Source organism: Sminthopsis crassicaudata, chromosome 5 (genome assembly GCF_048593235.1).
Source record: "Sminthopsis crassicaudata isolate SCR6 chromosome 5, ASM4859323v1, whole genome shotgun sequence".
In the NCBI taxonomy this organism is placed as follows: domain Eukaryota; kingdom Metazoa; phylum Chordata; class Mammalia; order Dasyuromorphia; family Dasyuridae; genus Sminthopsis; species Sminthopsis crassicaudata.
The window spans coordinates 287,092,319-287,105,220 of NC_133621.1; the positions used below are offsets into that span (position 1 = coordinate 287,092,319).

Sequence of the window (12,902 nt, forward strand, 5' to 3'; positions counted from 1 at the left end):
AGTAAATATGTATTAAGGTCCTACTTCCCCAGGCACTGTTAGGCTCCAGCCACACAGAGACAAAAGCAACAACATCTTGTTCTCAAAGAGCTTCTCCTGAGATCAATGACCTTCACACAGGAAAATAATGGGAAAGCAGTTTCATGGCAGCAAGACTGCTAACAATCTGGGGTGGGAGGATAAGTACAGGCCTCAAGTAGGAAATTGTTCTCAACCTCAAATGAACTGGACCATGGGTTCTCAAACTACAGCCCGTGGACCAGATGTGGCCCGCTGAGGATGTTTATGCGGCCCTCCAGGTTCTGGCAAATGGGCTGAGGGGCAGAGACAGAGTGTGAGTTTTTGTTTTTACTATAGTCTGGCCCTCCCACAGCCTGAGGGACAGTGAACTGGTTCCCTATTTAAAAAGTTTGAGGACCACTGAACTGGACCTTCTAATAGATGGCAAGAGAAAGCATGCTAGGCCTGGAGTATGGAGAGCCTGTGAGAAAGCACTAATGTGGGTAAAGGCATGTCATACAGGGAAATGCAGGACGGTCAGTGTGGTTGAAAAGTCGGCCAAGAAAGAGAGGGTGAAGCCAGTCCAGAAGTAAGTGGGAGCCAACAGGGCTTACAGAGTCGTGGAATGATATGGTCAGGCTGGAGCATTAGGAAAATCAATCTGGCACCTGTGTAGATGGATGAATTTGAGGAGAGAGTCTGGAGGTTTTATCATAAATAGTCCATGAAAAAAGATGATCAGGGACTGAACAAAGGCTGAAGTTGAATTAGTGGAGAAAGGGGAATATATGGGGAGTGACAGGATTTGGCAAAAGACATGGAGGCATTGAGTCCAAGATGACTTTGAGATTGTGACTCTAGATGAGAACTAAAAAGTCAGTGCTCTTGGAAAGAAATGGAAAAATGTGAAGAAAAATGGGTTTAGGGTAAAGATAATGAGTTGATTTTGGACATGTATCTGAGTTGCATAAAGGACATTCAGAACTAGAGTTTAGAAGAGAGATGAAGACCCTTTGACCCAGCCATACTACTACTGGGCTTATACCCCAAGGAACTACTAGAGAAGGGAAAGGGTCCTGTATGTGCCAAAATGTTTGTGGCAGCCCTTTTCATAGTGGCTAGAAGCTGGAAGATGAATGGATGTCCATCAATTGGAGAATGGTTGGGTAAACTATGGTATATGAATGTTATGGAATATTATTGTTCTATAAGAAATGAACAACAGGAGAAATATAGAGAGGCTTGGAGAGACTTACATCAACTGATGCTGAGTGAAACGAGCAGAACCAGAAGATCATTATACACTTCAACAATGATACTGTACGAGGAGGTATGCTGATGGAAGTGGATTTCTTCAACATAGAGAAGAGCTAATCCAATTCCAATTGATTAATGATGGAAAGAACCAGCTACATCCAGAAAAGGAACAATGGGAAATGAATGTAAACTGTTATTTTTACCTTCTGAATCCAATTCTTCCTGTGCAACAAAAAATTCGGTTCTACACACATATATTGTATCTAAATTATACTGTTATATATTTAACATATATAAGACTGCCTGCCATCTGGGGGAGGGGTTTGGGGGAGGAAGGGAAAAAATCTGAATAGAAGTAAGTGCAAGGGATAATGTTGTAAAAAATTACCCATGCATATGTACTGTCAAAAAATGTTATAATTATAAAATAAAAAAAAAAAAAAAAAAAAAAAAAAAAAAAAAAAAAAAAAGAAGAGAGATGAAGGATGGGTATGCAAATTTGGGAATCTGTACAGAGAAAATCATTGACCTGAAATGAGTTGATGTGATAACCAAGAGAGAGGTTAAAAGGAAAAGAGGGCATAGGTCAGAGCTCTTGAGCAAAAAAAAGGGAAGGACATGAATAGCAATTCAGCAAACATACTTAAGAAGGAAAAGTGAGATAGGAGAAAGAAAACCAGAAAAGAAGCACATCATAGGAAACTCAGGGAGGACAGAGTATCAGAGAAGCTCAGAGATTAGCTAGAGAGAGATCAAAAAAGATGGTTGAAGAAAATGTCCAATTGATTTAGCAATTAAAAGATCATTGGTCATCTTGAAGAAGTTTCAGTTGAGGCATGGGATTGGAAAGCAGTGGTACATTGTTAGAATGTCCCCTATAAGCACCTTCTAACACACAAAAGCACATATGCTTTTGTACACACAGATGCACAGAATAGTGCTTGATACATAGGAATGAAAACAAAATGACTTCCCCTGCCCACAACTCTCTACTCACCTGTGTTTTCCCACCTACCTCTAATATGAAAAGAGCCATCATCCTGTCTCTCGACCACCAGATGATCAATATGGAGCACCACAGGAGCTTGGCTAGGGGCCACCGAGTCACTGTGAGGGCTGTCGTCCTATACACAGGAAAAGGAAAAGTTGTCCTGCTGCTGCTACCCTTAGTGAAGGGTAAAATAAGGTTCTTTTAATAAACATTTCCATCAAATGAGGAAATTGAGATGTAACTTCTTACATTTTGTTTAGGAAGTTAAAAATTCTATTCACCCAAGTACTTCATTAGGAAAAAAAAAAAAAAAACAAGAAAAAATGAAATCAAAATCAGAAAAATGGACATTTCTCCAAGGATTGCTATAAATTTGGGGAAGAGTCTGGACCAGGGATTCCCATTATGGAGGGATCTGTGCTGCTCTGTGCCACAGCCAAGCTACCTCTAGGAGTTTAGTACCTCAGGCTTCAGGCAGCACAAGGAATTTCAAAGTTGAAGGACTTGTCTTGAGTCATACAGCCTGCACAGGGCAGAGATAAGGAGATGTGAACCCAGGAATTCCTAACTTGGGGCTCCACATACTTGCAAATTTATCTTTGTATTGGAAACTTGTATCTTCATTGGCATAACTGTTCCGACAGTCTCATCTTCCAGAAAATGTTGAATATTCATAAGAGAAGAGATTAAAAACTCAGTGCTAAAATTTTCTATGTGGCACTGCAGAAATCCATTTTTTGCAGCCAGCAAGGAATGTACGCCAGCACTAGGGCCACTTTCAAACCTCAGCGTGATCTCAGGGGAGGACTTGGCAGGCACAGCCAAAACTTTCCGATCTGAACCTAGTCAGAGGAAACACAGGTGAAGGTCTTATACCCTTTCAGCTTACAAAAAAAATCTCCAATTCTCTTCCATGAAAGAATAATTGCCATGCTTACTCTAATTAGTTACAGGTACAAAGAAATTTTATTTCACATTTCCCTCTCCCTCCCTTCCTTCCTTCCTCACCTTCATCGCCCCTATTCCCCACTAATAAACTAAGGGCTATTCTTTGATACCATTTATATAAATACATAGAGCTAAAGACATTCTCAGATACACACAGAGCCTCTCTAACATGATCTCATCCCTCCCTGCCCCCATTACTTCACTTTTAAAGATAAGAGAAGGTATAATAAAAGATGAATTTAATTAGATTACCCCTGGAAAAAAATCCCACAAACTCTTGGTAATGTTTAGGGTTTGTGAACATATTTGTATGTCTTTGGCATGCACAGTGGACAGCAATCAGAATATCTACTGTATTAGTAGGAAAGTCATAGGTAAGCTTTTGATTCCATAAATAAGTCACCAGAAACCTTCTAGACCCTTTGAATTGGTCCATTTGGCTTGACAATGAGAGAAAGGCAAACACTTGAGGCAATGCTGGTATTAGGGGCCAAGGCATTCTACTGATATAGAGGCCTTTTCTATCACTGTTTATACTACTGGAGCATATTGAGAAATGTATTACTAAAACTATGCTGTTTTCTTTCAGCATAAAGAAAGAAATGAAAGTAAAGACTGAAATTCTGAGAATTTTGAATAATTCTCAATAGAGGTATATATTACTCTAGAAGAAGAATAGGAGAAATGAAGGTATTTCCATTTATATCCTAAAATCTGGTAGTCAAACTCAGGAATGAGCAATTTAGGAAGCAGTTGAGAATGAGTTAATTTTGACACTACTTAAATTTCTAAGAGTAAGTAAATAATATTGAAAAAAAGAAATTTTAGAATGGGGGGGGAGTTGTTCTTTTTAAGCTCTTAAGATTTTGAGGGAGAGGAAAAGAATAAAATAGAATATAAAAGAAAACACTAGACAATGTGAAAAGGCTAGAGAATAAATACATGTAGTTTTCTGAATCAAGGATATAGGAAAATGTTATTTCTAAAAACATAAGATCTTTTCATATCAAACATAATGTTTCATCATAATTTAATTCATCTTTCAAGTACCTAAGTAAGTATAGACTTTGAAGTTCAAAGTCAGAAATATTTTTAGCAACCAAAATAATATTCATTTTTAGACAGAGAAAAAGCATTTCCATCATTTGAAGTTTTTTTTTTTTTTTCCTTTAAGTTAGGTATAAAGGAGCCTGGCTACAATTCATCCCCAAATATTTATACTGATTATCTCTTACATGCCTATACCATCAATGTCACTGGTTTTAAAGTGCTTCTGTTCATGCTAGTAACTGAATTCTTTCAATGAGGACCCTTGTGACCCACATTTCACCAAACTTTATAACTGTTCTGACGGACTGAGGCACACTGGTTCTTCAAAACCTCTACTTGTCAACTCGGCCCATCTAGTTTTTTGGAGACTGGCAAACTACTTTACTGAAAATTATATTTTTACTCTCCAAGAATCACTTGAGAATACAGACTTGTTCAGTAAGCATTCACCACAGAACTCATTCATAAGACATCCAGAAATACTTTTTTTCTTTAAATAATTTATAGCAAAAGAACAAATTTTGATGGGCCTGCAGAGGAAAGATGTTCACATCTGGATATGACTGCAACGTGGGCTCTAGTAGGGGAGAAAAGGTTCCCAGATCCCTGCATTCCCCCTTTTTTCAGTTTTACTACTACAGCCCATTTTTTTAAGTATCACAACTTGGCTCTCTGTGATTTCCCTTCTTTCAATGAATCCTGACAGCTTAAATTTGGCTTCTCTAACTCTATGAGGTTTTGAGCAAAAGCCTCTCATCTGTACTGCCTAGGCAAAAGGAAAGCTGGCAGCCTCAATGCTGGCCATCTTTGGGATGCTGTCTTACAGACAAATAGCACATTTACTTGAAATTCCCAGGATGAGTGGTGACAATATATTTATTTGATATCATGCAGGGCTGAATAGTTCAACATATAATGTACCAGATATAGCATTCTGTGTATATAGTAAAGAAAAAGATTGCAACTCAGTGCATTTTTAAAAGATAATGGACAATAACGAACACTGTCATTTTCAATCACTAGATTTCCAATCTAATGAGCACTTTCTCCAAATGAGCCAAAGAAAGCACTAAATGAGATCTCAGCTTATATTAGCTCTGGAAAGAGCATATAATCTGGCTACATATTCACAGGCTTCATTTCCTTTGTTGCCTAAATCCAAGCCAAGTCAGTTGTGGTAGTCCAAATTGGGCACAATCAGCATAAAATAGAAGCACCATGAGGCCAGGGAACATACAGTTAGTTTCACACACACACACATACACATCCTCTCTCCAAAAGTCTATACAATGGGCATTTTGCTCAAGGGGACAGCAGAAATGAGTTTGTATTATAGGACATCAAGAATTCAAATCTCAACATTGATAATTAAGTTTTCCCTCTTTTACTTCAGGAGGAATCACTCTCCTCTCCCAGAAGTGACCCATCAAACCAAAGGATGTAAAGTCTAAATAGGAAAAAAAAAAAAAAAAAAAAAAAAACTGCGAAGTTCTGGATACATGAGATAAGATAACCACATATAGGAGGAAATGAATCAATTATTATTAAGTTATATTTCTTTACTAATTCTCTAATAATTCTCCAACTCAGCTTACAGCCTTTACAGAGGTATCAATCAATTTACACTGACTGACTGAACATGTTTTGGTCTTACTAGAAATGAAAGTCAATACTCTATTAGTACTTCTACTATGAGACTAATAGAAAAGTTTTTCTTGAACCTAATTATGTCAAAGAAAGACACTCTACTGAGCCATAACGTATAAGCCAAGCAATATAATTTCTCTCAAGCTATCTCTCATCTGTAAAAAGAAGTGAAGATCACATGTACTCTTACCTAATGGACGATTACAAAAATATTGCCGGATGCTGACATTGCCTAACTGGCTAGGAGACACCTGGTTCACTTGAAGGCAGATTTCAGTGTCTTCTCCTCGGATGTCAATTTCCCCATTAACACCAGTGATTTTAAACACCACAACTGACATCTGTTAACAAGTACAATTTAAATAAGGACAAAGGAAAAAACTTGGTCTGCAAGAGCTGAATTTTTTTACATGTTTGTGTAAAATGGCATTTCATTCATCTAAAATGAGTAAATATGAAGCAAATTGTTGTACTATAATATTTTAGTTCTTAATTCTCAGAAAAACAAAGAGGAATTCTGAGATCACAAGAATCGGGATTTTTTTTTTTTTTTGGTGGTTTTGTTTTTATTTTTTTTAATGATATACTTTCTTATTTCATGAGGGACCTGATTTGTGACATTCTTCAAATCTGCCAAGAGAACTTTGTCCTTTGTCGAGAAAGTTGCAAAAGTGGATCAATGCATTCCTTTCTCCATAAACCATTATCACCTTATTTTCAGACATAGTAAACCTTCCATATAGAAGGTATTCCATCGCAAACTTTTGCCCTTCTTCTTTCTTTCTTTCTTTTTTTGAGACAATCCCCAGAGTCAGACAGTCCCCCACAGGTCTCCCTGATTCCAAGCTCTTTCCACTGTGCCAACCTAGCTGCCCCAACTTTACCCATTTTCAAATTTTGTGGGGATTTAAATGAAATGTAAGAAATTAAAATCAAAGCAGCAGAGAAGAAAGAACAATAAAATAAAAAGATAAAAACAAAAAAGAAATAGTTAGAATTGTACAACCTAGGGGTGAACAATATGGTAAATGATCAGGAAGTTCATTCTAACCAGAGCAAGCACTAATGCCCACATTCCTGCAGACTGAACTGCCCTGCTGCACAAGTCATACTGCATTCCTCATTGATTTCATGGTCAGAGGAGCATGCTGGGCCCCTGGGGAGGAGCTTCAAGGTTCAGGAATGATTGTGCTAAGAGGAGATGAGCATTTCCTCAGACCATTACCATTTCTTCATGATTTTCTTGAGCACTTTCTGAGTTTGTACTGACAGCATCTGGAGAGGACTCCACACAATTCTGTATCTTTGCACCAACATTGGTATTTTCTAATGGACTCTGGTAACTCATATGTGAGATCTCTTCAATACCTATCATAAAAGAATTGAACAAATATTTTGTAATGTCCATTTTCCATACATTTAATATCACATTTATCTAACAACAGCTATATTAAAATAAAAAAATCCTGCTCTGACAATTAAAATATCCTAACTTTCCATATCTTCAATGTTATCCCAAGCATTCTTATGCTAAAAATAAAATAAAATCGAAGAATGATAAGTGAACAGAGAATGAGTCAGAGTTCCTTCCATTAATATTTGCCCAGAATATTACACAAAAAGATGCTGAGTCCCCAAACTTCTGAGTGCTGAAAAATGCATCCATTTCTGATGAGTTCTATGCTCTAATTTCTCTCAAAATACCTAATTCCAGTAACCACTTTCACCTTCACCCCATTCTAACCTCTCATATCCAAAAGAGCAAGAATTCTCTTCCTCAAAGAATATACCTCCCATTTCATTGTCTTTTTCAGGAACTCTGCAATGATCCCTCACAGCCTTTGCCCTCAAACCAAAGTTTTCTGATTTTTCTTGTGTAGCATGAGGAAACATATTTAGAAGAATTGCACTGTTTAACCTATATTGGATTACTTGCTGTCTTGGGAAGGAGATAGTGGGGAAGGAAATGAAGAAAAATTTGGAACACAAGGTTTTGCAAAAGCGAATATTAAGAGCTATCTTTGCATGTATTTGGAAAAATAGAATAATATTGAATTATAACCCTACCGTGCTTGAAATATAGTTAAGAACTTAATAAGTGCTTTTCTCACTCATTGATTCTATCACAGTTTGAACCACTATGTGCCATATATTATGCCAAATGTCATCATCATAGAAGTGTTTTCTCATCTTCATAGTAATCCCAAGAAGTAAAAACAGAAAGTATTGTTTCTAAATCATGAATGAAAAATATGAGACACAGGGAGGCCAAAAGCCAAAATCATAAAACTATTTCTCTATTATCTGCCTCAGAATTTTCTCCATATTCACTACCAGATTTTTTAAAAGTTATATGTTAATATATTTTCTACATTGAAAATTAGATGACGAAACTATCTTTCGACTGCCATCTAAGAAATATGAAATTGTTCCAAATTTCCTTTTTTAAAATTTTTGTAACAAAGAAGTTCACAGTTTCCCAACATTGTACAAATGAATTTTATAAGTTTTCCTTTTATCATGTCTAAGCATCTCTCCTTGATGTTACAATATAACTCAAGAACTCTGTGAAGTTATTCTAGATGTCTCCCTTGGAGAAATAATCACAAAATTTAGTCCAGGGTAGGAAAGTGATGGAAGGATATCTGCCAAGTGCAGAATTTAGTTACTAAAAACAACGCTCACTCCCATTCTTAAGACAGATGATGGTCTCTTACCTTTTTCCAAAAATATATGGCTATCATTATCTAAAAGTTGTTCTTCTAGCATCATGCTATCAATTGAAATGGCATCCAATGAGACTTGGGATGGACTTCTCTTCATATTCTTATAAGAAACAGAGAATGCAGGAGGAGGGGGTGGGCAGCGTTCCTTAGACTTTCCACTTTTTAAACATGTAAAAATATTAGGAAATTGTTATGAGAAAGGCAATTCTATTATAATGTTATTTTCTTCCAACTAAATACAATTTTAAAATACATATTATTCTAAGACATTAAAAATGAACTTTTTAAAGAAAAAAATGAACATTCAAAATATCTGAAAAACATTCAACAAACATTTTAATCATAATCCAGAAATCCATTATGCTAGTGTGCTGGTATTTCAATGGGGGAGGGCAAGAAGAAAAGGTAGAAGAAAGAGAAAATGCATATATGTTATCTGGGGGGGAAAAAGCTAACTAAAATGAAAATGACATTTAAAAAATTTTAATACCTCTTTAACTTTGTGACAGAAATTCCTCTGACACTTTTTTCCAAAGGAAGTTAAAAAAAAATTCAGATACAATTTTATGCCAATGTTCCAAAATGATCTTTGAAATGTCATCTCTGACTTTCACATACAAATTCATATTCTAAGAATTAATTTTCATTTTGGTATTAACTATTACATACTGAAAGAATTCACCATACAGCTTCATATTTGCAGATTTATTTTAAATATGTAGCATTCAAGTGCTAACTGATCACCTAAAGTAATGTCAGATTTATTATCCTGAAAATATTTTCCTTAATTTAAAAAAATTAACTCAACAGTGAATACTTACGTTACAGAGGATTGTGATGTAAACATTCTAACTGTAGATGCTTGATCTTTATTTATCTCTTGTTCCTGAGAGAGTAAAGTAGTTTCTGGGATCAAAGAGTCTGTGGTTCCATTTGCTTTGTCCATTAAACTACTTGGAAACATATTTTGTTCATCAGTTTTATCAATTAACAAAGTTCTAGAATCTTCTTTGTCATCAAAGACATGAGGTGAATCTGTAGAAGATGAGCTGTTTTTGTCCCTTATTTCTGTAAAAACTTCTTCTGTTCCACTTCTGTAAACAAGCCCAGTACTCTCATCTTCAGTTATTTTCCCTAAGCTTTTATCTGACGAATCCAAAATCAACATCCCTTTTTGCAAATTTGTATCACTGGCTGATTTAAAAAGACATGGATCCATGGAGGGAACATGGCTAAGGTCAACACTCATGGACCTATTGTCTGCCATCAAATTAACACCTGGACTCCTCATGGGATCCACTGCACCAGGAACAGATTTCCTTTTGGATTTCAGAGTTTCTCCAGTATCCACAGGTGACTCTTCGGGAACCACTGGGCCTTGGCCTTCTGAAAGGGGAGACTTAAATGAATGGGCTTGATCTAACGGGTGAAGTAGCAGAGCAACTTCTGCACTTTTCAGTAAAATGCCCACACAAATGGATGTTTCTGTGGCAGGTTTGCCTGTCACTGCTTCTACATCTTTCCTTAAGTTCTCAGAAAGCAGAACAAGTGATTCATGGAGGAAAAGCAGGAAGAGATACTGGTAGTGATTGATTTGCATACTGACATGTTTCTGAATGTGAACCAAGATGTGAAGATCAGCATTTGGGGAAGCTGGGACAGGAGGGGAAGCCATGAAAGCCTCAGATGGAGGCACGTTCTGAGCACCATCAGTCACAGGAGCAGACTCTGTGCTGTAATACTCTTTGAGGAGTTTCTTGCGCTTCAGGCGACTAGCAAGATCGCTAGATTCACTTTTTGAAATGTTTAAAGGTATCAAATTACAAGACTGGAGCTCCTTTTGGGACTCTGCAAATCGCGTGGGCTGGCAGATCCAGAGGGAAAGGGGAAAGGAGTCAACAAAGTTCACTGGCCGTCCCTTTCCACTTCTCATTCCTTCATAGTCTATCCAGAACTGGGAAAAGTGCACAGCCCAGACATCAGTGGCCGCTGATGTCTTAAGAGAGTATTTATTTAACTGGGGAGTAACATAGCCTTTATAAACATCATGCATCTTGGTATCTTGCTCATGAGCATGTCTCTGGAAGATTGGATGTAGAAGATCAAAATTATCACAAGATTTGGGAAAGCTGGTATACGTTTTACTAAAAAAGTTGCAATCTTTGAAATCTTGGAATAAAGCCTCTAAGTCAGAATGCCTACAGTTTGGAGAATGTCTTGTATTTGTGGCGATCATTTCAGAACTCTGAACAGAAACTGCACGTGGTTGATCTTGATGGCATTCTGATTTCTTTTCAGAAGGAATGACAAGCTAGGAGGGAAAAAACATTTTATCTAGTCAAAGATATGAGAGCATAAATTTATTTTCACTTATCAAAGCCAAAACTTAGCTTACAAGGGATTTTTCTAAAAGTTTCATCAAAAAAAAAAAAAGTCACTGACTATTGAACATAAAAAGCTAATTTGGTTGCACTGCTTATGTGAAAGACAGCTAGATGGCAACACAGCGCATAGAATACTAGGCCTGCAGCCAGGAAGAGCAGAGTTCAAATTCTACCTGAGATACTTCCCACTAGTGTGACTGAACAAATCACCTTACTTTTTGTCTGTTTCCTCATTTGTAAAATGGGACTAATAATAGTACCTTCCTCATTTTGAGAACAAGATGAATATACATTTGTAAAGTTTTTTTTTTCTTCTTCTTTTGGTAAATCATAAAATACTATATAAATGTTAGATATTGTTACTATGCTCATTATGTAATATTATACAATACAAAAGACATTTCCCTGTATATTTTGGAATTGCGTATTTCATATTTTTTTCTATAAGTAATATGTAACGAATGAAAAAAATATAATATGAACAAATGTCAGATGCTGGGAAGCTCTTTATGAGGTGTTTATTCAGATTCTTTAAGTCTTCTGACCAAGTATTAGGTTAGTTCCTCTACGAAGGACTTAGAGAAAAGAAAAGAGAAAAAGTAAATCAAACAACTCAAGAGACAGATTTCTTTTAATATTCTTCTTTATAAATGTTCATACACTGAAACCTTAGATAACTGCCCAAGGCGATAGGAGCATCAATAGGGTACGGTGCATGGTGTCTGGAGTCAAAGGCCCTGGTATGGACTCCTATATCCACTATTTAGGAGCTCCATGTCACTGAGAAAGTAACTTCAATTTCTAGGCCTCAGGTTCAACATCTGCAAAATAATGGAGGTATCTCAACTCTCCTTCTCTCGTCCTCATACATGTATGTGTGTGTATGCATATGCCCACAAATGTCGTAGATATACAACACAGACATATGTATATGTCTGAATACATGATATTATATAACATACTTAGATCATATTATATCACACATAATCTCAAAGTTCTCTTTTCACTTTAAATCCTACAATCCCCGAATTGAATTCGATATCTCAAACAACATTTTGAAAACTTTTAAATTTTGAACATCTGTATGGAATCTCTTTCTGAGAAGTTCAAAAGTCTTAACAAAATTCCTGGGATGATAATCATCAATTTATTGATCACATACAGGAGGAAGGCAACTCTAAAGACTCAGATGAGAAATGGACTGATGGACAGTAGGATGGCAAGTATACCCTCTTGAAAAAAATATTCAAGATCTTGGTTTCCTTGACTATGAAAGAAGGTGGTTAGATTAAGTGATCTTGAAAGCTGTATTTCTCCATGCCTAAATACATAATCTTTAAAGTTTATTTCTAGACTCAAAATTCAACATGAAAGAAACAAGGAATTTTGTGAAGTCCCTATCTCCTCACTCTTCACTACATGACACCATTTCCTGAGTCTTTTTCTCTGGAAAGTACCTGCTGTTAACATTAGTCCAAGTATTATAATATTTAGGGGGATAAGTAGCCAAACACTATAATCAGAACTTTGGTTTTGTATGTGTGTGTGCATATAAACATACACATATTTATTTTTAAAATCTCTTCCTAAGTCAGAAATTGAACATGAAGGAAAGAAATCTTGAGCTAATTTTAAAACTTCACCTTACAAATTCAATTCCAGTCAGAACATTTAAATCAGATTTAGCAAGCAGTAAAACTAATTATAGTTTCACATCTTTCTTGCTCACTTCTGAGTGGAAGAACAGCCAAAGAAGCAAAAGGAAGTTAGAAAATAAAACAAAAGGATTGAGGCAACTAGAAATTGAATAATCAATTTCTCTATGATAACTGAAAATTTAAAAGTTAAAAATAAAGTTGCCAAATGAAAATCAGCATGAAAAAAATGAGAACATTCCTA

At 36.2% G+C, this 12,902-nt stretch overlaps 1 protein-coding gene across 2 annotated transcripts in view; it reads right to left on the reverse strand.

Annotated features, from left to right (window-relative positions):
* BLTP3B (bridge-like lipid transfer protein family member 3B) overlaps window positions 1–12,902 on the reverse strand; it is an 81,739-nt gene that overhangs the window by 6,063 nt on the left and 62,774 nt on the right. The window contains exons 14-19 of one of the 2 annotated variants that reach the window (XM_074271338.1): window positions 9,441–10,930; window positions 8,611–8,777; window positions 7,119–7,261; window positions 6,084–6,234; window positions 2,834–3,090; window positions 2,273–2,381 (exon numbers count right to left, since the gene is read on the reverse strand). In XM_074271338.1, the coding sequence (XP_074127439.1) occupies window positions 2,273–2,381; window positions 2,834–3,090; window positions 6,084–6,234; window positions 7,119–7,261; window positions 8,611–8,777; window positions 9,441–10,930 (2,317 nt within the window). Of the gene's footprint in view, window positions 1–2,272; window positions 2,382–2,833; window positions 3,091–6,083; window positions 6,235–7,118; window positions 7,262–8,610; window positions 8,778–9,440; window positions 10,931–12,902 lie in introns of those variants that run through there. The other variant, XM_074271339.1, reaches the window with a different exon arrangement.